Here is a 23,224-nt window from a genome sequence, read left to right on the forward strand (position 1 = left end):
CTGTAGTTTTACCAGCTGCCAAGGCAAAGGGGGGCGGGGGGAGGAGGGGTTAAGGCCCTGGCCAGCCTGCAGAGGGGCTGGGTGTAAGGCTCTGCTCTGGGCCAGGCACAGCTGGGCCCCAGAACCACAGACCCCCAGGGCTCCCCTTGAGCCTATGAGCAAGGCCCATCTCCAGCCAACCCAACTAGTGTTACTCCCCTCCCCCGGCTCCCGTGCTGAGCTCAGGTGAGGGAGAGGCTCCAGGACAGACACACAGGACACAAGGGGTTAATTTATAATTATTACTATAATGAATTTACAAAAAAAAAATACAGGCAACTGTGTTCAGTTTTGTACATTGCAGCCAGGCTTGGGCGGGGGCCACTGGGGGTCCAGGGCTCTGGCAGGGGGGGTAAGGGGAGAAGCCGAGATACAGACACAGGCCACTAGCCCGGAGCTGGAGAGCTGAGCTCTGCCCCTCCAGGTGCCTAGGCCCCTTGCCTCACTCTGGGGCAGGTGATTGAGTTGCTGCCCTTTAAAAAAAAAGTTCAGGGGTTTACCCCTTTCCAATTCAGGGTTGGTACAGCCCTGCCCACAGGCCTCTGAGCACCCAGGTACTAGCCCCACAGGGCCACACTCACCACTGCCCTGGCTCCAGGGACACTCTCCAGGGCCAGGGGCCATGGCTACAGGAGGCTGTGGTGTGGCCAATGCAGGGGGTTAGTGTAGCACCACGAGGCAGCTGCTCTCTAGGCAGCGAGCTAGGGTCTGTGACTGGGACACCCCCCTGGGGCTGGGGGGAGGGGGGACAGCCACAACCCTGCCTGGGCCAGAGCCAGCCAGACCCCAGCTCACCTCTGCAGTGAGTCTGCGCCAGGCACCATTGGAGCAAGGGCAGAGCCAGCTGCTCAGGGGCCCCCCGTTGGAAGGAGCTTGGCCCCAGCACGGCCCTGAACAGGGGGGAGCCTGGTGCCACCAGGGCTTTGCTCCAGGCCTCTGGGGGCTCCCACCCCTCCTGAGCAGCAAGGGCTGAGGGCAGCCATTGGGGCCTGGCAGTGGGCGCTGGATCCATGCGCCCCAGGTGGGCTCTCCTAGGGCAGGACCCAGGATCTAGCCTGGGACTAGAAGCCCCTTGGAGCCCCATCTCCCCTCAGGCCGAAGCCCAGCTCCCATGGGGTCGCTGCCCCCAGATCCCCTTGCCGGGCTTCCAAGGATCGCTAAGCAGGCTGGGGCACTCTGGCCCCTCAGGCTAGGGGACTGCGCAGGGAGGGGCAGGCCAAGGCCCCCAGGGCTCTGAGGGCAGCAGGGGGTCAAGGGCTGAGACTGCCTGCGCAGAGAGCCCAGTGGCCCTGCCCATCCCCACCGGTGCAGGGCACGGACGGGGCAGCAGGGATCAAGGCCAGGCCTGGGGGCCGTGTGCGCACAGACGAGCGGCTCGGAGGGAGCGAGGGGGCTGCCCTGCCCCTCCAGGGATGCCGGAAGCTGATGCGGGGAGGGCGACCCCCGGGGGAGGGCTGGTGCTAGCAGCCCTGGCTTGGAAAGGGGTAACATAAGGGCACGCCCTGGCCGAGCTCCCCCAACCACCAGCTGCGCCCGCTGGCCCCACACCTAGAACGTCTTGCGGTGGATGGCCCGCGCCCCGTCCTCCTCGTACTCCTTCTTCGACACCCACATCTTCTTGAAGGTGTCCAACGAGGCCAGGATGGAGCCGCTGCAAGGGAGAGTCAGAGTCACCAGGGGCTGGAGGCACCTCCCCCCGCACACAGCCCTGCGGGGACAAGGCCTGCTCCCCTCCCTCCCTTTGAACAGAGCAAGTTTGTCCTGGCCCAGCACGGCTCCCCCCCCCGCAGTCAGGGCTCCTCCTGGTCCCTGGGCCACGCAGAGGTCACCCCCTGCAGTAAATCTAGAGGCACAGGGAAGCCAGGCCTGGCAGGCAGGGCGGGTCCCAGAGCAGATGCCCAGGCCCTGGGGTGGGCACTCACCCTATCCACGTGGAGTACAGTCGCTCCTGCGGGGCGGAGATCTGGAAGGAAGCAGAGGGTCAGCCTGGAGCCCGGCTGGTAACAGCCCCTCCCGTCCCCCCTGGAATGGGGCTCAGCACCCGGCTGATGGGACTGCCCTGCTGTGCACACCCCCATCACGCAGCCCCACCAGGGCACCCCATCCTTGGACCCACCCTGTTCACGGGGCAACTCCCTGGAGCGGCCGCGCTGCCCCCAGATCTGGGGCGGGGGGAGCGGGAGGGGAGGGTCTGATCCAAGCATGGCCCAGGAGGCTGCAGTCGCTCGGGGCCATGCAGGGAGCTGTGCCTGGGGGGCAGGAGGGTGCCAGGCTGTGGAGCAGGCAGGGGGTTGGACCTGCACACACTGTAGCTTCGTGCCCCAGGAGAGGCAGCGGTGCCTGGGAAATCACAGCAGGAGGGGCTGGGCGGGGGCGAGGAGATCCCAGGGCAGGGCTGGGCAACAGGGGAAGGGTGCTGCGGGCATCACCAATCCTCACCTTAATCTTGACATCCTTTGGGGCGAGTTTCTTCACCTCGCTAAGCAGCCGGTCCCCAAACCCTGAAGGGGGAACACGAGTATTAACCAGAGAGCCCCCGACCTGCCCCCACCCCACAGGGGTCCCCATGCACCACCTGGAAAGCCGGGCGCTAGGGCGCCACCCTGTGGCTCCTGGGGGTGCGACATGGCAGCCCATGGCTTCAGGCACCAAGCTGGCCTCCCGAGGCAACTGCGGGGGGAGGGGGGAGTGAGTGTTACACCCCCTGCTGCCTCCCACAGGGAATTACCCCGTTCTCAGCCTTGCCCCAAGGCTGCGGCTCCTGGCTGGGAACACAGGCCAGGTCTGGGGGCAGGAGGGGGCTCCCCTCCCCCATGGGCTGAGCTGTGTACCCGCCTGCGAGGGGCACCGGGCGCTCTGCTCAGCGGTCACCCTAGGCCACCCCGAGGAGCCAGACGGGCCACCCGCTTTCCGCACCGACTGCCCAGCGCTTCATGAGAGCCCAGCTTCCACCCCGATGTGCAGAGCCCCTGGGCGGAGTAAGGGGCCCTGATTCCACCCGGGAGTGCCAGGCACTACGGGAGGAGGGGCGTGGCCAGATCATTGCATAGCCAGTCTCCGGCACAAGCTCAGGGAGTCCCAGGCTGAGGTGAGAGCACCCTCTAGTGAGCAGAGCTAGGTCCTGACCTGGGGAGCACGCTACTCAGTTTCCCCCCCAGATGCTGAGGGGTTCCCTGCGTCCCCTGGGGACTGAGGGATCATCTCTGTTGGGAAAGGCAGGGGGTGTCGGGGCCCTCCCACCATGTTACCTGAGCTCACGGGGGGAGGGAAACACTTCCCAGGGGGCCCTGATGACATCCTGCCTCCATGAGGCAGAGCTTGTGAGCTTATCAGTGATCCCCCCTCCCCCCCCCAGGAGACCCACCCTCCTGGCTGCACTGTCCGTAGCCAAAGGGTCAGCCCTGCTGGACACTCTGGGAGGCCCCCCCCATCAAAATTCTTGGGGGGGGGGGGCAGAGGATCCCCAGCGCCCCCCAATCCTGCAGCAGGGGAACTTCCCGGCCAGACCATGCACAATGGGCGCAGTGCTCCAGGTTCAGCCGCAGGCATCAGGACAGAGGGTCAGGAAGGAATTGCCCCCTTGCCAAGGAACCAGGCTGGCCAGGCCACGGGGCTGTGACCAGCTCCTGGGCGCGGTGCTGCCTGGGCTGGGCCCCACCAGAGGGGGTGGGCGCTGAAGTCCTTCGCTCGGGGCCGCACCTTTGAAGAGCGTGGAGCCGCCGGACAGCACGATGTTGGCGAAGAGCGTCCGCCGCAGGTCCATGTCGGATTTCTGGATGGCAAAGGCCAGGACTTCATGGATCCCTTCGCTCTCGTCCCCCACCAGGTCCGGCTGGAAGAGCAGCTCAGGGGCTCGGAAGCGGGCTGGGCCCACCTGCCAGAGAGCAACATTAGCCCCGCACCGCAGGGTAACGGGGCCCCGAGGGGACGTGGCTGCAACTCCAGGGGGCTTACCGGCTCCTATGTCTCTGCTTTGGGGGAAGCAGCCCCCTCCCCTCCCCAAGCTGCCCCAGGATCCTAGGTGCAGCGTCACACGGAGCCAGCCCCCAGGGAGCTCTGGTCCCTGAGACACGGAGCACCATGTGCCTGGGAGACCGCGCCGCCTAGCCAGGCCCAGCTCCCGCAGCCCCCGCACACAATCCACCAAACCCAGCCCCGGGCACAGGGAGCTCCCGGCCAGCCAGCGCCCAGAGCCACCAGGGCACGGAGATCTGCCCGCACCACGACACTTACCTCCAGTGTGCTCCCGTCCGGCAGGCTGTAGAGCACCTTCTCCGTCTCCAGCGCCTCGTCCTTCTGGGGGTTAATGGACAGGTAGCAGGCCCGCTGTGCCGGGGGAGAGCAGGTGAGCAGCCAGGCCAGGACTTACCCCTGCCCCACCCTCCACCTCAGCCATGAGGCTCAGGGCCTGAGCCGGCAGGAACCCCGGCCTCCATGTCACGGCTGGGGCACAGACTGGCAGGGTCTTGCCCCAGGTCCCCCAGCAGGGCAGGGCAGAGCAGGGCTCCAGTGCTGAACAGCAGCGCATCCCCAGCCCTGACCGAGGGGGATCCTGCAGTGAGCCCCCAGCCCCAGGGCAGCTCCCCCCCGTACCTCCTTTATCATCTTGACCACCTCGAACTCGGCGGAGGTGTGGAAGTCGTAGCCCTCCTTGCGCAGCAGCAGGCGGAGGTAGCGCGAGACGTCCCGCCCAGCCACGTCCACCCGCATGATGGAGTGCGGCATAGCGAAGCCCTCGTAGATGGGCACCGCGTGCGTGACGCCATCCCCCGCATCCAGCACCACCCCCGTCGTGCGGCCCGTGGCATAGCTGGAACAGAGGGAGACACCAGGAGCCCGTGAGCTCGGCCCCGCCAGCGCATTGGAAAGCGCCCAGCACGGCGATTACGGCAGATCGGCCCGAGCGCGCCAAGACAGCACACGGCTGGTGGGAAAAGGCTTCATCCCCCCACCTAAAGGCAGCCACCTCTGGGGGGTGACAGAGCAAGTACTGAACAGCACCCAGCAACGCGTTCCAGGAAGGACCTTCAGGAGCCATGGCAGAGGGTCAGTCCCAGGACACTGGGGCGAAAGACGCTGCGGGTTCTGGGCCGATCACAAGCAATCCGGGGCTGATTCCAAACCACCCAACAGGGCACACACCCTGCTCCCTGCCACCCAGTGCCCCCCATCACCACGCTGCCAGTGAGGAGAGAGGGCCCCGGTGTTCCCGAGGGCTCCCTCAGCGCTGCAGGCGGCGGTGTCCGGTACTCACAGGCTGAGGACGGCCTGCATGGAGATGAAAAGCGCTGGAACGTTGAAGGTCTCGAAGAAAACCTCGGCCGCCTTCTCACGGTTCTTGCAGGGGTTTAGGGGGGCTTCCGTCAGGAGAACCGGGTGCTGGGAGGGCAGGACACCCAATTAGCAGAGATGGTGGCTCCAGTGGCATGGGAGGGGAGCCACCACCCAGGCCGGTGGCTTGGTCCACAGCCACCTCCACCCCCAGCTCGTGGGCTGAAGGCTGCTGCCCAGGGAAGCGCCTCGTAGACAGGCCTGGGCAAGAGGTGCCAGTGGCCCAGAGCCTGGGACCAGGCGCAGCTGGGGACCCGCCTGGCAGAGCTGAGCCCAGGCCAGCTGGGGGGCCAGAGCCTCTCTCCTGCAAGTTGCCAGCTCAAACGCAGCTGAGACAGGGCGACTGAATTCACCTCCCCACAGTCACTCAGGGCCTGGGTGACATGAGCTGGGGGGTCTCAGCCCAGGTGTCCAAGTCGCCATCCCCCATTGCACTAGGTAGCCCCTGGCCATTGATGGGCAAAGGACAGATCAGGAGAGAGACTGAGCACAGCAGGGGAGCTGGGCTGGTGCCAACGGGGCCGTGCTCGCTCCGGGGCGGGGAGTCCAGCCCCAGGCCCACGCTAAGGGGATTGTGCAGGCAGCGGATGGCCCCACGTCCGCACCAGTGTTCAGCTCAGGTCCCGGGGACAGTCCCCAGGTCTCATGTCTAGCCTCATCCCAGATGCAGCTGCATCAGCTGTGTCCGTCCCAGAGACTCAGCCCTGGGCTGGCAGCAAGACACATGATGGGGGAGACCCCCCCCCGGGGATCCAGCCACCCTGCCCCACAGCCCGTTACCTCTTCGGAGAAGGTCTGCAGCTGGTCTTTGGAGTACACGTACTGCCAGATTCGCTCCATGTCGTTCCAGTCCCGGACGATGCCATGCTCCATGGGGTAGCGGATGGACAGCAGGCCCCGGTGCTCCTGCCGGCAGAGGGAGCGAGCGGACCCGGGTCACGACACACCTGGAGCGGGATGCCAAGGCAGAGAAGCCTCCCCGGCAGCACAGCGCCCCCTAGTGCCACCCTGGGGTGTCGGGGCCAGCCCTGACTGAGGGGAGAGTGCCCCACTGAGCCTCTTGCCTGCCCCCCAGCAGCACAGCGCCCCCTAGTGCTGCCTTGGGGTGTCCGGGCCAGCCCTGACTGAGGGGAGAGTGCCCCACTGAACCCCTCACCCACTCTTAGCAGTACAGTGCCCCCTAATGCCATTCTGGGGTGTCGGGGCCAGCCCTGACTGAGAGTAGAGCGCCCCACTGAGCCCCTCGCCTGCCCCCCAGCAGCACAGCACCCCCAGTGCTGCCCAGGGGTGTCAGGGCCAGCCCAGACTGAGGGGAGAGTGCCCCACTGAACCCCTCACCCACTGCTGGCAGCACAGCGCCCCCTACTGCTGACCTGAGGCCAACACTGATGCTGAGCCACTACCCCACTCCCGTGGCGAGGCAGGGTGTGGGTGTCCTGGGAGGCAAACTCACTAGAGCCACTCTCCAGGCCTGGCAGCACCCCCGGGCGCAGGCTGCGGGGGAAGGCAGGCTGGCCAGGGGGAGCCCAATGGGGGACACTTTCTGCACAGCTCCCACAATGCACCTGGCCACTGTAGACTGCTGCATGTGCTTGGGGAACTGGGAACCTTTGACCCCAGCAGTTGCCAACTCCTGCCCTACAGCTGGAGATCTGCCCCCTGCCTGTTCAACCTGTGCCTGAAGCGGGAGGGGGGAGGGGGGGGAGGATGGGCTGAGACCCCCAAACGGCCGGAGGGGGCTGGGCTACACCATTACCTCTGCTTTGGGGCCGATGAAGAGATCCCCCTCCAGCGCCCCCGCCATGACCCGGACGTGCTTTGGACGCCCCACACTGGCGAGAGAGAGAGAGAACCAGTTAGTGGGACTGCAGCTCACCCACCCCAAGGGGAGAAGATGGGCCTCGCAAGGAGCTGACAGACCCCACCCCCAACTTGTGGGGCAGGGGAGGGGGTGAAACAGACAAGCCCTGGCCTAGGAGGGGCTGGCTGGCGTTAATCACTCGCCAGTGTCAGACGGAGAGGGGGCACAGAGCAGGATCAGCATCCCAGGGATGACAGCGGCTCACAGGCACCCTTGGGGCCAGCCCAGCCCTCGTGAGCCGCCCCTTCTGGGGGAGCTGTGACCCTGCCTGGGGTGAGGGATCCCACCAGTCCCAGCCGGGCCCTGGGGGGCAGAACAAGGCCAGAGCTGTGCAGAGACTGCCACACCCCTCGGCCCCGGGGCAGTTACCCCCCTCCATGGGAGCAGAGCCTGGCAAAGGAGGTTTTCAGCATTTAGCTGCAATGGGGTGTGGGGGGCGGACTCAGGCTTGGTGCGTGAGATGTGTCAGGCTCCCGGAGGTGAGGAGGGGTCGGACAACCGCAGGGCAGCTTCAGAGGATGCTGCCAAGCTTCCAGCGTCGGGGTCCTGGGGTCCATCGCCCATGGACAATGATAGCCTAACACGTACTGCCTCTGCTCCGGCACCGCCCCCGCAGACACAGCCTGGGGGCACTGCACGCCCCTCCCACGCCACACCTTGGGTCTGGGCACAGCCCCCCAGCTGGCAGGGTGTGGCACACAGAGTTCTAGGCCAGGCAGCTGAGGGCAGGGCAGCAGGTGGCTCTGTTCACAGGGGCCTCGATCTGAGCCAGCCTGATCCTGGATCCCAGCAGGCCCCAGGAGGCCCAGCTCAAGAGCCTGATGGAGGCGCCACGCTGTAACACACCAGCTCTTTTCAACACAGCCCTGCGCTGGGCGGCAGAGAGGCAAAGGCGTCGGCGGAAGCACTGAGAGCCCAGCTGCGGGCACGGCCGTGGCTCTGCAGACACGGCCATCCTCGGAGATCCCCACTCAGCTCTCGACAGAGGGGCTAAGATACCCCACCCCCCACATTTTAGGGCCCCATGCTGCTCCCACTGACTTGGCTGGAGTCTGTGGGGTCACTCCGCTGTGGATCACTCGCCTGGCGCTGGGATAATGACCAGACGCTGACAACAAAACCCCCGTCCGGGTGGAGATACTCACTAGTTTGGGAAGCAGTATTTCGGGATCTGGTCACCAGCAAAGCCAGCCTTGACAACCCCGGAACCCTGGGGAAATCACAAACAGCTGTTAATCAACCCCTGTCCATGCACCCAGCTCAGCCAACATGGGTCCCAAGACTCTGAATGGGGACACCCAGAGTACAGCCGGCCCAGGGGTCAGGCTCCCTGCATGTCCCTGAGCAAATCCTTTATTCTCCCTGGCTCTCAGCTGGAGAACAGCCCGGCACTGCCCCAGGCGTGAGAGGATGAACACATCAGAGCTCTGAGGGGCCCAGCAGCCCCTCCGCTCGCTCGTTAAAGCTGAAGCTAAAGATGTTTCTCCAGCCAGGCAGTCTGCTTTGGGCACTTGGCTCAGCGGAGATGATGAAAGGCGACTCCTCAGTTTCTTTACTGCTCCTAGTCAGTTTCACTTCCATGGCTCAGGGACCACAGCAGGATCCCGCAGCACCTGGGTCACCTCTTGTGACACTTCTCGGGGTTCCCCGAGGTGCCTCACTACCCCCTGCTCACAGCGGGAGGGAGCCTGGCTGTGACCAGGGGAAACTCCCCCGAGGATACCCCACACCTTGTCCCCTGGCACCGCACTGCACAGCAAGCTGCTGCCTCCCTGGAAGTTGGGCCCCCAGCACTGGGGGGACCCAGTCCAACACCCCCTTTGCACGGGACACTTCGCCGAGTCTCTGGGAAAACCAAACTGAGGCTAGAGAGTCCCAGAGAAGCCAGTGTAAGTGGCTAGAAACTAGAGCTGCATTACGTGTTTTCCTTCACCGGTAACACCACCACACCACCCATCCACCCAAAACCCCGTGTGCCACAGCTCGGCATTAGCCAAATCCCTACCCTGTGCCCTGGGTAGCTCTCACAAGAAAGGGGTTCACATAATCGAGCAGACCCCCAGCCAGGACTGAGAGGCGGGGGAGGATGAGCCCCTGGCCGCGGGGGAGGCCCCCCTGCTGCTATACGGCTGCTGGGGCAGCCCCAGTCACAAGAGTGAGTGATTGGGCCTGTGACAGCGGGGCTGGCTCCCTGCACTGCAGCAGGGCTGGTGACACCTGTCCTTGCAGGCACAAGGTGCAGGGCAGGCTGTAGTCTTGGTGGGGGTCTCGTTCTGCCCTGCACCTTGTGCCTACAGGATACAGGTGCCACTGGCAGCCCTGCTGTCATGGGAACAGGTGAGAGGGGCCAAGCCGAGATCCCCAGCCAGGACTGGGAGGAGGAGGCAGATATGGCCCATGAGACCCAGCCCTCCAGCTGATCCAAACACTTGTTTAAAACCTACAAGCTAAACAGATACTCTGGGGGTCATTCATCCCGAGTCTGTCCCCGGGCTGAGCCGCTCCCTTCCCCCATTCTGTCCCCGGGCTGGGCCACCCCCCAACTCATCTGTCCCTAGGCTGGGCCTGGTTCACATTGTCAGCGACCAGAAGAAGAGCCAAGTATCAGAGGGGTAGCTGTGTTAGTCTGGATCTGTAAAAAGCGACAAAGAGTCCTGTGGCACCTTATAGACTAACAGACGTATTGGAGCATAAGCTTTCGTGGGTGAATACCCACTTCGTCAGACGCATGTAGTGGAAATTTCCACAAGAAGAGCCATAAGTCCTGATGGGCCACAGCCCCACTCACGGGCCTGGCAGTATTCCTTCCCTTCTGCAGTGCCAGCCACTCCAGCAACGTGCTTTCCCAGCAGGTGGGTCAGTCACTATTCTCACTTCCCAAATGGGGAAACTGAGGCACTGAGAGGGGAAACAACACACTCAAGGTCACGTGGAATCAGTGGCGGAGCCAGGAGTAGAACCCTCCAAGTCACAAGAACATAAGACTGGCCAGAGTGGGTCAGACCCCTGGTCCATCTAGCCCAGTATCCCTCTGCCGAAAGTGGCCGGTGCCAGATGCTGCAGAGGGAATGAACAGAACAGGTAATCAGCAAGTGATCCATTCAGACGCCCATTCCCAGCTTCTGGTAGCCAGAAGCCTAGGAACACCCAGAGCCTGGGGTTGTGCCCCTTCCCATCCTGCTAATAGCCATTGATGGGCCTGTCACCCATGAACTTATCTAGCTCTTTCCTGAACCCAGTTATAGTCTTGGCCTTCACAACATCCTCTGGCAAGGAGTTCCACAAGTTGACTGTGTGAAATGCTTCCTTTTGTTTGTTTTAAACCTGCTGCCTGTTAATTTCACTGGTGACCCCTAGTTCTTGTGTTACGTGAAGGAGTAAACAAGCAAAGACCATCCTTGCCCCGCTGAGGGGGTCCCACCAGTGGAGCTGGCTAAAGACAGAGGTTTTCTGCAGCTGCAGACCTGGGGCTGGCTGCACCCACCGGAGGAAAACAAACCCCACAGCACTCAAGCTAAGCCTGCACTGAAACTCCCTTTGAATGAAGAGGTTAAGCTGAATGTTGCCTCTCCTCAGCAGCAGCCGCTGCAAAACCCCACTGTAAACCCAGCTGGCAGCAGCCACCAGGGAGGGGCACGGTCACCAGAGGCCACTTTTCTCCTGCCAACCTCCCAGGAACGGCTCCAAAATCCATCTCTGGCTTGCCAGCTTCTCCTTGCCCCATTACAAACGATTCACAGCATGAGCAAGCAAGAACTCTTCCCCAGCCACACCCTTACACAGGCACAGTGCAAATCCAGCTGTCTGACACCTTCTGTGCACAGGAACACACAGACAACCACACTTCCAAAGCAAAACAGCCAGAATTAGCCTGCTCTGTGTCCCTGCTGTCACATGCAAAGGAGAAAGCAGGCGTGTGGTATGCTACAGGCAAGGAGATCTTCACCCCACCCAGTTGACATCCAGACGTCTGGGGACTTTGCTTGACACAGATAAGTTTGCCACCCTGTTTTGCAGCCCCCAGGTGTTATAGAAGACCATAACGATTAGACACTTTAGAGTAAAGCTTGGCTGGAGCTAAACACCTGACGCATTGTAACCCAGAGCCTTTGGATCCACAGAGGGAGAAGATCAAATGAAAGCTTCTCTAAAGCAGCGTGCAGCTGGGTCTCCAGAGCTGCAGATCCACTGGGCCCCAGACTCAGAAGCAGGGACACATCAGCGATTGCTGCTTCGAAAGTCTGGCCGGATATTTCTAGCCAAATTCCACGACTCTCACCCGGGGCAGCTCTGGAAGAGGTCACATGCGGAGCCACACACAGCAAAGAGCTGCTAGCAACAGGAGGGCAGAGCCCGTTCAAAAAGCGAGGATGGTTCTAAGCCAAGGGACCAGCCGAAGCAAGAGAACTGGACGGAAATGTTAGCTCAGCTTAATCAACTCTTCAGCAGCAAGAAGAAATGCCCCGAGGCCTGACAGCACAGGGAGAAGGGTGTTACACTGCCACAGAGCAAGGGACCCCCCAACACCAGCGGCTGGATGCTTAGGGGTGCCAGGGGGAGCAGCGTGGGCAGAAAGCCCTGGCACCCCGGTTGTGGGGCTCCTAGAGAGCAGTGCAATGGGGTATTTTGAGAGACAAGCGGGGGCACGGCCTGGGGGAGGCCATGGAGCCTCCTGCGAAATGGTCCTCAGCACCGAGGCCTTGGCGAGCCTGTAGGGCCGGGGTAGCGTTTTGCTCTGGGATCTGGGGCTGACACAGCGAGGCCTTTCGGTGCAAGGCGCTGTACGCGAGAGGGGATCCCCGGCGGCCGGGCACCAACGTGCTGCGGGGCAGGCCGGAGAGTGGCGGAAACGTCACAGCGACAGGAGATTCATTAACACCGGGGGCTTCCGGCTGCAGCCGGCGCTGGTGAACCCCCCCCCAAAGCCCCTGCCCCTTCCAGCGCAGCCGCCTCCCGCAGCCCCGGGCGCCCGCGAGTCCCACAGCGCGCGGGGCGGGGGCGGGACGGGCGGTTCAAACACGCTACGAGCCTCCCCCCAACAGCCCCCTCCTGCCCCACGGGACCCGGGTCACTCGCAGGCACCTCGGCCCCCCCCGCGCCGGGCTCACGTTGTCGATGACCACGGGCTGGTTGGCGATGATGTCGTAGGACTCCATGGCCGGGCGGGGCGGGGCGGGGCCGCCGGGCGGGGGACGCTGCTCCGGCTCAGTCACACTCGACGCTGCGGCCCCGCAACCACCCACCCTGCGCAACCAAACCGGCCCTCGGGAGCCGCGCAAGGGGCGGAGCCCCATGCAGCCAATCGGCACCTCCCTTGGGCCCGAGTGACAGGCGGAAGCCGAAGGGGCCGAGGGAGAGGCGGGGCGACAGGTTTGACAGCCGACCAATGGGGCGCGGTGTCGGAGGCGGGTCTTCCGCATCAAGCCTGGTTGCCCGGTTTAAGGAGGGTGATGTCATGGCTCTGTTCCCGCCCCGCCCCATGGCCTGGAGGATGAGAAAGGGGGAGGCGTGTGCGCATGTGCGACCCACCTCCTCCTCCACCTCTTCCCCTGGGGCTGCAGGAGCTACTGTCCTCTTGCATTGTGGGTATCAGGTACTGGCCGGACCCTCCTGGCAGGAGCTGGGTCCTGAGCCAGGCCCAGGGTCTGTGCTGGGATCTCAGCGTAGGCGGTGCCAGGCTAGCGGGGTGCATGGGCTAATGGCCGGATCCCCATGGCAGGAGGTGGGGGAGGGGCTGTGGCCTGCCAGGGGCAGGGGGTCCAACTAGGTGACCATGGTGGTCCCTTCTGGCCTAAAAGTCTATGAGCCTAAGGCCACCCCACCTCCACGCACATCAGGGAGCAGAGTCTGCCTTTCTGTTCTGTATTTGTACAGCCCCTGGCATGATGGGGTCCTGCTCTATGCCTGTACCTGGCGGTGGCTAGGCGCCACAGCAGTACAAATCAATTATAACTACTGTCTGAGCAAAGCAAGGCCCTACACCTCTTCACTGCCTGTCCCCAACAATTATGTGGTGCTACTGTGCTCTGTTAAACGTATGTTGCATTCCACTCCAGAGGTGGCTGCATTTCAGTATATAGGTTGCAATGCACTTAAGGGTGGAACACAATATAGAAATATAAGCTACTGTTCTAATACCTTCGGCCAAAGGGCGAAGACTGGAAACACCAGCCGGATCTCTGTTTATTTTCTAGGCGGGTCCATAGGTGAGAATTAATCATAGTGTGTATTTCCTGAGGCACAGACAGCAGAGAACTTTCCTGCACTGGTCCTGGCTGGGGGGATGGGACCTCGTGTCTTTTCTATCGCTCTTCCTCTGATTCCTCATCCCAGTCTTGCATGTCCTCCTTCCCAGAGCAAGAGATCACTGGGTGCCCGCCAGAGGCTGCAGCGCTGCTGGCCTGGGAAGTCCATGGTAGTTTCACAGGAAGGCCTTGGTCCTGCAAGCTCCTCCAAGTGAGCTCACCTTTGTGCAGAACAGTTCTCAGGATCGGGGCCTAACCTGGGAAAGTTTTCAAAGTGTCATGGGATAGAAACGACCGGGAACTCTGGGAGCTAGTGATCAAGTTCCCAGCACACCTTTCTCCATCCCATAATGCCATCCACAGCTTATAATTTTTGCACTTATTTTAGAAATCCCGCAAACCCGCGTGGCACGTCTCGCCATCTGCCATCTCGGCCAACAGCATGACACCCACAGAACACTTTGCCGGCCTCATGAACCGCGCAAACACTGCACGCTCACTTCTCGCTTTGCAGACCCACAGGATGTCCCGCACTAACAGGGGCTGTGACGGTGTCTTCCGGGACCGTTTGTGAGGGACGTCCTGGGAAACAATTCAAGCTGTGGGTGGTCGTTCATAGCGGGCCCGGAAATCGAGCACCGACAGTGGGATCGCAGTGTGATGCAGGCTTGGGTGCGAGAGGCCTGGACTGGGTGCCATACTCATCAAACTGGGCTCTAAGTGAAGTCCATGGCAGTTTGCCATTGCTTTTGGCTGATGATATAAACAGGCGATGTCTGCACCAGGTGCCGTTCCAGCCAGGGCACAAGCCTGGCACTGTAGGGGCCGTGTGGCCTAATGGATAGTGCACTGAGCTGGGCCTGGGGAGCACAGGCTTCAGGTCCACGCTTTGCCACCTTGCCTGCTGGGTGACCGTGGTACCCCTCCTCGTGCCTCAGTTTCCCCATCTGCAAAACGGGCATAAAGCTGCTGACCGGGTAGAGCTGTACAGGTGGCACCCACAGAAGAGCCAGGTGGGACTAACCGTCCTACCCACGGCCTTAGACTTGCGGGGCTGTGCGCGCCCTGCCCCTGTCCCGAGCCAGACCCGGCCCGGGCTCAGCACCCCTTGGGCCTGTTCAGAACCAGGCCGCGCCGCTCTCCGCGCTCCGGGGCCTGCGGGGCGGGCTCAAGGCTGCGGGGCCGCCCCGGGGCCGGGCCGGGCTACGCTGCGCCAGAGCCGGGAGCGGGACGAGGCGCAGCGGGGCGGCCGGGGGAGAACAGCGACCCGGCACAGCCCGGCGCAGGGGCAGCGGATCGCGGCTGGCTGCGCGCTCGCTCGGGCCGGGGGCCGGCGATGGCCGGGGCCCGGGGCCGCCCGGGGGTGTGAGCGGCCCGCCCGCCATGGCCGAGCCGGCTGAGGAGAGGTGAGCGCTAGGGGGTCCCCGGCCCGGGCAGGAACCTCCCCCCCCGAGCCTGGCCCCGAACCGAGCCCCCGAGTCCCGCCCCCGCGCCCGGCTCGAATCCCCTCCCCAAGGGCTGGAGCCGGCCCAGGGCCGGATTAACCTTTTGTGGGCCCCGAACCAAACAGATTTGTGGGCCCCGGGGTGGGGGATGTCGGTCCCCGGAGCGAGGGGCCAGCCAGGGGCAATGGAGGGGCGGCCCCACCCAGCCCAGGGCACTAGTTACAAACCGGCAGTTGCCAGATGCCCAGTGGCCTGCCCGGTCCTGTGCTGCCAGCATGCCCCTTCCCGGGGGGGGGGGGGGCGGACCTAGGCCATGCCACACAGCCCCTGCCCCCAACCCAACACCAGAACCCCCTTCCAATTCCCTATGGCCAGAGCCCCTCCAGACCCGCTATGGCCAGAGCCCCCCCACTCCCGACCCTGCCATAAATGCCCTGCACAACACCACCCCTGCCCAGTCCCCCCTGAGCCCCCACTCTCTAAAGTGCCCCAAAACACAGAGATCTTCCCCCCCCCCCCACAGCCCAGCGACCCCCCCCCCAGAGACCCGCTCCCCCATCCCCTGTTTCCTGGCTGCACTCACCAGCCAGCTGGGGAGTGACTGTGTCTGCTGGGCTGAGCCCCCAGGGCTGGTCCCGGGGCAGGGAATCACTTTGGCCCCTCTGGAGCGGTGTGATCAGCCAGGCCAAGGCCTGTCCCGGCCGGGCTCCCTCCAGACCCACTTGCTTGGAGGGGCCCAGCTAAGACCGGCCAGGCTTCTGCAGCAGTCCCAGGCAGCTCAGCTCCGGGGAGACAGGTGGGGCCCCACAGGTGGTGGGAAGCAGAGAGGCCTGGAGCTGGAGGTGCCCTGGGGTCCAGCCAGGGGGCAGAGAGGAGCTGGCGGGTGGGGCCAGGGGGCAGAGAGGAGCCCTCGGCCAGTGGGTGAGCAGGCCGAGAGGAACAAGTGGCTAGCAGGGTTTCAGGACGCAGTGCGAGCAGAGCAGGCCGGGGCCCCTTCTGAGCATAGGCCCAGCTCCATGGAGCCACTGGTGCCATTGTAAACCCGGCACTGGCCTGGCCCGATCTCCCTGAGGAACGTTCCCCTCCTGCCGCCACCCCAGCCAACCTCCCCCTTTGGCCTGGCTCTGGGGGCCCTTGGGACGTGGGACGGGGCTGGGTCCCGGCTGCCCTGCGCTGAGCCTGGGCCCGGGCAGGGGATGGGGGCAGGATCCGGATGGGGGTGGGACTGGAGAGCGATGCTGGGGGGGAACCTGGCAGTAAAGGGTCGCTGGGTCCCCTAGGGATCCCCCTGCTCTGGGGTGGGGTGGCCCAGAGTTTGGCCCTGCCCTCCCGGTCTGCGTGGGTTCCTGGGGGCGCCTGGCTCCCTGACACGCTCTCTGCTCTCCAGGCACTGCTGGGTCTGCTTCGCCACAGAGCGTGAGGACCGGGCCGCTGAGTGGGTCTGCCCCTGCCGCTGCAAAGGCTCCACCAAATGGATCCACCAGGCCTGCCTGCAGCGCTGGCTGGACGAGAAGCAGAAGGGCAACAGCACGGGCAGCGTGAGCTGCCCGCAGTGCGGCACCGAGTACCGCATCATCTTCCCCAAGCTGGGTGAGCGCGGCGGGGGGCCTGGGTCCCCAGCCAGCCCGTCTGGGTCCTGGTCGGGGCTTGGTTTGCCTGGGACCACGGCCTGGGGCACCAGGAGACGGGGTTGATGGGGCCAGTGGGTGTGAAGGGGTTAATGAGGGGCAGAGTGGAGGGTGTCTGGGGAGGCTTTGCCTGGAGCACAGAGGTTGGCGCAATGCCCTGGCATGTCCCTGTCTCCTGACCTTGTGCTCCACCCATTAGCCTGTGTGGCCTGTGAAATTCCTGGTTCTGGCCTGGCCAGGCCTGGCCTGGTGGGGAAGGGGTGAAAGCCCTGGGATCCTGCCCGTGAGTGGGTGGGGGCAGCCCTCGTCCCTGGGGACTGTCTGAAGTCTCCCCCGTGGGCAGCTGGCCCAGGGAATACAGGGGTGTGTGTGCACATGGCATGGCCTGAGTTTCTGATCTCCCTGCAGGGCCCCTGGTGTATTTCCTCCACCAGGTGGACCAGATCCTGTCCAGAGCCAGCCCCTTCGCCATGGCCGGTATCGTGGTGGGGACGGTGTACTGGTCGGCTGTCACCTATGGGGCCGTCACGGTGATGCAGGTAACGTGTTGGGGGTTCACCAAAGGGGGCCTGAGCAGGGCCGGGGCTGGTTCTTCCGCCAGGCTCCAGAACAGAGGCAAGAGCACTGGAGCGACTGCACCCATGGGTGCTGTTGGGTGCCAGGCTGGCTATGTGGGGGCACGGCTGGGGCCATGCAGCTGGCGTGGGCAGGGTGCTGCTGGGAATTGGCCTGTGAAGGCAACGTGGTGCCTGTGCTGCGGGGGTGTGACTGGCCCGGCCAGCGTGGGGAGCCCAGCTCTCGGCGTGGGCTCTGAGCCGCCTCCTCTCCCGGCTGCAGGTGGTTGGCCATAAGAAGGGGCTGGATGTGATGGAGCGGGCAGACCCCCTCTTCCTGCTCATGGGGCTGCCCACCATCCCAGTCATGCTGGTGCTGGGCAGGCTGATCCGCTGGGAGGACTACGTGCTGCGTGTCTGGCGGAAGTACTCCAGCAAGCTGCAGGCCCTGCAGGCCCTGGTGCCAGGTGCGGGGCGTCGCCGGTGGGGGGATGGGGGCTCTGGGGCTGCCCTGGTGGTGCCGGTGGGTGAGCAGGTTGGTGAGGGGGTGGGCATGGCTGCCTCTCAGCCGAGGCAGGGGCAGGCTGGCAGCAAAGAGATTTGAGGGAGCAGAGCCGTGGGGCGAGGGGAAGCTTGGCAGCAGCACTGTCAGCTGGTGGCCTGGCAGGGGGAGGAGAGACAGTGACAAGGGGCAGAGTGCTGGGAGGGGGCAGACACTGGGGCCAAGGCGGGTGGTGTGGGGAGCGGTTAAGGTCTGAGCCCTCCGGCCGGGTGGCGGTAACCGATCACTGTCTCAGTTTCCCCTTTCTTCCCATTTCCCCAGGGATTGGGCGCCCGGTGCCCCTGGGGCCCCTGGCCGAGTCCCGCCCTCAGAGCGACCACCCGTCCCTCTCACGAACGCTGTGCGGGGCCCTGGTGTTCCCCACCATCGCCAGCCTGGTGGGCAGGCTCCTCTTCCGGCGGGTGGACTCCAGCCTGCAGCGCACCATCCTGGTGAGTCCGGGGCCGGGCTGTGCCAGCCACTGCGGGGTGCCCATGCGGGGCACTGCCCAAGGTGCCTGGGCTGATTCTCCAGCAGCTGGGGCTCACGCCCTGTGGCAGCTGGAGCCTGCCAGCCCGAGAACCCCGGACCCAGGGAGTCTGAGCTCAGAAACCTTGGCGGTCTGTGATATGCTCTCTGCCATGGAAACGGCAGGCCAGCCTGGCACCGCCGCCCACACTGTGCTTGTGGGAGCACCGGTGCTGCGGGTCGGGAGTGAGGGGCACCGGCAGAGCTGGGGCTGGGGAGCCCAGGGCTGCGGGTCAGGAGTGGGGGACACTGGCAGAGCTGAGTGGGGAGCCCAGGGCTGGGCTAGCAGGGGGTGTGGATCAGGGTACCAGCAGAGCTCCAGGGGGGAGCCCCCGTCCCTGGTGCTCAGTGGGGGGGGGAGCTGGCTGGGGGGCTGTGGTGCTAGGGGATGCCCAGAGCCATAGGACTGGCACAGCAGCTGGCGTCATCTCCTCCCCTCCTCCGCAGGGCGGCATCACCTTTGTGGCCATCAAGGGGGTGCTCAAAGTCTACTTCAGACAGCAGCAGTACCTGCTCCAGGCCAACCGGCGCATCCTCGACTACCTGGAGCCGGGCCCCGCGCCCCCGGACGAGGACAGCAGCACCGAGGGCAACCTCAGCTAGGCCTGGAGCCTGGCCCCTGCCTGCAGCTCCTTGGCCCGTCGGGCCGTGCCCTGCAGTCACAGCTGGGCGGCAGAGCCCTGCCCTGGGTCCCCCCGCAGAAGGCTCTCCTGGCCCTGCCCCCTTTATAAATAGCCACTGGAAATACAAACCTTGTTTGAACGGTGCAGGGTGTGTCTGGGCGTCATTGCGGGAGCGGGTGGGGGGTCTCCCTTCCCTCCCGCGGGAGCTCCCTGATGCTGTGTGACTTGATCCTCTCCCTGTCTCCCGCAGGCGTGTGGAGCTGAGAGCATTGGCAAGGGGGCTACCCTGAGAGCTTGGCCCCTTGGTGTCCTCGGCCTGGGAGAGCCGTGAGCTTCTGTCCCCTGGGGCATGCGGATGTCCCTGCAGTGTCTTGGCACCTGGGCACCCGGTTATCCGCAGGGCTGGCGTCCCCCTTTGCCTCAGGCCGCATGGGCGCTTCCTGCGGCCGGGAAGGGGTTTTCTCTCCACCTCCCCGAATGGGGACAGATCCGTCCCTGGCCCCCCACGTCCCCAGAACGGGGGGGGGGGTGCTCTGCCATGTGGTGTGAAGTGTTCACCCCCCGGCCCCTGTACCAAGCTCCCTGGGGCTCTGGGGTGGAGCAGGGAATCTAACCTGGTGCTGCTGCGTCCTAGGCTGGGGCCCTGCCCCTGCTTCCCCCTCCGAGCTCGTGAGCTGACTCCCACGGGCCCTGCGGCTGGTGCAGGCCTGAGCCTGGAGCGTCCTGGTGCCAGTGCTTTTGGCTGTTGCCTTTCCCAGGTGCTTTTCGGCTCCTTTGCCACGGCTCGAGAAGTGCCACAACCGCACGCTACATTGGCTGCCCCGTTACCACCGGGGGAGCCCGCCGGCATTTCTCCCCTGCTCCCCCAGCTGGATGGAGGCATGAGCTGGGGCAGTGGAGCTGGGAACAGCCCCCTGCAGCAGCCCACGGACACCCGTCGAGGGGCCGCAGGTGACTGGGCTGCCCTGCCTAAGCTCCCTTCGCGCCCTGGAGGTGAGTCACAGCCCTGCGAGGCCGTGTCTGGGGGAGACTTCCTGGGGGCTTGGAGCAACCCACAGTAGGCGCTTGGCCCAGAGAGCCCGGCGTGGAGCAGCTGCCAGCCTGTTCTGCTGGGGGCGCTGGGGAGCAGCGTACAAAGGGCTTTGCTGGCCAAGTGAGGGGAAACGCAGCCCCTGCGGGGTGGGGGGCAGCAGCCCCAGGCTGTGTTCAGGGGCTGAGCCCACTGGCCAAGCATCAGTCCTGGCCCAGGCCAGGGGGCCCCAGCACGGTGCCCTCTCCCAGGGGTGGGCAGCTTTTAATCCCTGGGGGTGGGATGGGGTGGGGGGCGGGTCTCTGTCCTGCTCGCTGGAGTCAGGCTGGGCTCTGCGCCCCCTCACGGGTCCCACTCTTCCTCCAGGGTGAGCCCTCAGGGCTTCAACAGCTTCCCGCAGCCCACGCTGAACTCCCATCTTCCTCCCCACCCCCATGTCCTGTGTCCGCCAGTTGGGGAGATGCTGAGAGGTGGGGTCGGTTGCCAGGTTCGATGTCCCAGGGGTGGGATTTGCCATTGTCTGGAGTCTCCACAGCTATGGCGATCAGGCCCCCTAAGGACACCTGGGTGCCACTCACACCTGTGTCCTAGCCTGCCCCTAGAGCAGACAGCCCTTCCCTGCCTAGGGAACAGTGCAGCAGCTAGGGGAAACTGAGGCACACCAACTTCATAAAAATATTAGAGAATTCTCACTTCCTCCCAGCCCCTGACCTCCAGGCTCTGCTGCATCAGTCTGGGAGCCGAGGGGCTGCCCGGCTCTGGCTGCAGGGGCAGTGGCATCGGGTGGGGAGCCGCTGTACCCCAGGGACTCACTGGGTGGGGGGCTCACGCTGGGCCCCGGAGATCAGAGGCCACGAGTTGGCCTGGAGCTGCCATTAAGGTCCGAGAGGTGGCTGGGGGCAGAGCTGCATCCTTCTCCCGGCTCGGCTTTGCTGCTGGGCACAAGTCAGCCCCTTTGCTCCTGGTGGCGCAGGGCTAGGGCTGGGGTCTCTTCTGGCTCGTGCCCCATCACAGGACCCTTCCCCCAGTTCCTAAAGCAGGACCAAAGGCCGCCCCCAGCCAGCCGCCTTGGTGACCAGTTTTACTGCTGGCTACAGGCCAGCTCCCCTCCCTGGTCCCAGTGCCGGCAGTTCAAAATCCCTGGGGCTTGGGGGGGGGAGTGATTTGGGAGCCCCATAACACACCTGGCCCCCCTAAAGGGGGTTGGAGTCACGTCTCTGGGGCGGCATCACCTTCCCCCCCCTCCACTCACAGCACAGGACATGCTTCCCCCGCCGCCGGGGACAGTCGCCCTGAAGAGCCAGGGCTCTCCACAGCGGGGGGCACCCGGGTGTGGTGGGACCCCATGGCAACGACTGTGTCCATCCCGTCGCCGCGCTGCCAGCCGGGTTTGAAACCAGGGACATCAGGTGTGGGAAAGGCCCATGTGCAATGCCAGCTGGCAGATTCACAGATCAGCCACTAGAGGGCACTGACGCCCAGTATGGGCCTAGTGCCAGTTCCGCTGGCACATGGGGGTTCCCAGAACCTAGTGTGGTTACAGGCCAGAGACCTGCCCCCAGTCATTCCTGGGCAGGTTTGCTAGGAAACCAGCCCTTGATTTACTGCGTCCAGGGCGGGGAACCCACCGGCCCGGGGAGTCATCCCAGGGGTTCATTCCCCTCCCAGCCAAAAGTTTGCGCCCTAGTTTTAGTCTAAACTCCTCTAGCTCCGCGTTCGGGCCCCGGCCGGCGTTCGGCCTTGGCGGTGTGGGGTGAAGAGCCCATTCGCAGGGCGTGCGAAGCAGGAGCAGCCGCCTCCTGGCTGTGCTGACCCCGAGGGGTTTCCTAGAAAGCCGAAGGGACGGCTGGAGCCACCAGCTCCCCGGTGAGCTGGTGGCAAAGGGAGTGTGGACTAGTGGTTTGATCAAACCTGGGATGTGAGCCAGACCTGGCCAGCCATACACCTGAGACAGCGAGAGCTCGGTGCCACCAGAGCCCGGCCCTCCCCACTGGCCATCTCCAGCTGGCACCACCCCGACGCTTCAGAGGCCAGTGACTGAAAAACCCTCCCAGAACACAATGGTGGGGGGTCAATGCTATCCCTCTAACATGGGGATAGCATTGACCTACCTCGAGAGGCTCAGTGGATGAAGATGAGGGAGACGCTTTGAGATCCTCAGAGGAAAGTGATTGGACAAGGCCAGAGGATAATAACAAAGCAGGAGGCACTTAGAGCCCTCGGCCATGCTGAGATTTCCCCACCCTGGAGTCCCACGTCTTCTCCCCTGGGAAGCTGCCCGCAAGGCCCGGCCCCCACGGCCCTGGCAGAAAGCAGAGGCTGGTAATGGAACAGGAGTAGAGCCGAGTGGCCCAGTGGGTGCACCTGGGAGACCCTGCATCAGTTCCCAGTTCTCCCCCAGCGCCTTGGCCATCGCTTTCGCTGACTCTCAATGGGTGTCGGGCTCCCACTGAAGCCCCTCAAGCCCTCGTGGCTCAGGCTCTCCATGTCAGCTGCCTGTGGGGTCCAGGGGAGGGGGGCGGTGAGGTGCCCAGCTCCTGGGGCTGGGGAAGTGCCTCAGAGAGACATGCCAAGGGGGCTTATGCCACTGCAGGGGAGGGAGTGTCGCCTAGTGGGTAGTGTGCACTGCCCAGGGAGAGGCATTGGCGTGGCCCGTCCGCACTGATGGGGGTTGGAACAGCCTGGCTGTGGGGGATGGCCCGTGGGATCTGGGGCAGGGCTGTCAGGCAGCTCCCTGGCACAGCCACCCCAGGCCCAGGGCTGCCTTGCTCGGGGTGCCCGGCTGGGAGAAGGGACTTGGGCCTATGGCCCTTTGAACGGGGCTGGTTCCACAGGCCCAGTGAGGGGCCTGGAGCAATTGCCTGCCCCCCTCCAGCCCACTTCAGCCCCGTGCCCCCCCTCCCCAACCAATTTCCTATTTCCAGCTAGCCCTTGGCAAGGGGAAGCAGAATGCACGGTCGCTATGGAGACGGCACTGTTTCCCACCGTTTCCCTGACGACCCTCACTATGGAGACAGGAGGCTCTGGTGGGACCACGGCTGTCTGTGTCTCCCAGCAGGGCTGGGGCTGGGTTCTCTGCAGTGGGGGGCACCAGGGTGTGGTGGGCACCCATGGCAACTACACGGGCACCATGGCAACCTCTCCCCAGGCCTGGGTGGGACAAGACAGCTCCTGAGGGGCTATCAGCCCCCCTTACTCCCCTAGGGGAGAACTGCTGATTTCCTGGGGGGCACCTCCAGCTCCTCCGGCCACCTGCCGGTCCCACCCCAGGGCACCGCCCGCCACCTGGCTCCCAGCGCCCTCGGGGCTCCCACCCGCTCCAACCAGGTTCCCAGAGACCCCCACGAGGCCACATCGCTCTCCAGCCATGCCCAGAAACACTGGGTCTGAACCCCCGGC

At 64.5% G+C, this 23,224-nt stretch overlaps 2 protein-coding genes across 2 annotated transcripts; one reads left to right on the top strand and one right to left on the bottom strand.

The window, feature by feature from the left end:
• Positions 1 to 267: 267 nt before the first annotated feature.
• Positions 268 to 12,480, bottom strand: ACTR1B (actin related protein 1B). The gene is made up of 11 exons (XM_054017857.1): positions 12,340 to 12,480; positions 8,377 to 8,441; positions 7,127 to 7,202; positions 6,151 to 6,276; positions 5,294 to 5,418; positions 4,633 to 4,849; positions 4,273 to 4,365; positions 3,739 to 3,913; positions 2,479 to 2,540; positions 1,962 to 2,002; positions 268 to 1,690 (listed from the first exon to the last, which is right to left on the bottom strand). Exons 1-11 carry the CDS (start codon positions 12,385 to 12,387, stop codon positions 1,588 to 1,590), a joined length of 1,131 nt encoding a protein of 376 aa, XP_053873832.1. The 5' UTR covers positions 12,388 to 12,480; the 3' UTR covers positions 268 to 1,587.
• A 2,181-nt stretch (positions 12,481 to 14,661) lies between these two features.
• On the top strand, positions 14,662 to 18,939 carry LOC128831579 (E3 ubiquitin-protein ligase MARCHF5-like). The gene is made up of 6 exons (XM_054018124.1): positions 14,662 to 14,882; positions 16,309 to 16,511; positions 16,958 to 17,088; positions 17,387 to 17,570; positions 17,927 to 18,096; positions 18,620 to 18,939. The coding sequence occupies exons 1-6, from the start codon at positions 14,860 to 14,862 to the stop codon at positions 18,773 to 18,775; spliced, it is 867 nt and encodes a 288-aa protein (XP_053874099.1). The 5' UTR covers positions 14,662 to 14,859; the 3' UTR covers positions 18,776 to 18,939.
• The last annotated feature ends 4,285 nt before the right edge of the window (positions 18,940 to 23,224 follow it).

This window comes from Malaclemys terrapin, chromosome 2 (assembly GCF_027887155.1).
Source record: "Malaclemys terrapin pileata isolate rMalTer1 chromosome 2, rMalTer1.hap1, whole genome shotgun sequence".
Classification (NCBI taxonomy): domain Eukaryota; kingdom Metazoa; phylum Chordata; order Testudines; family Emydidae; genus Malaclemys; species Malaclemys terrapin.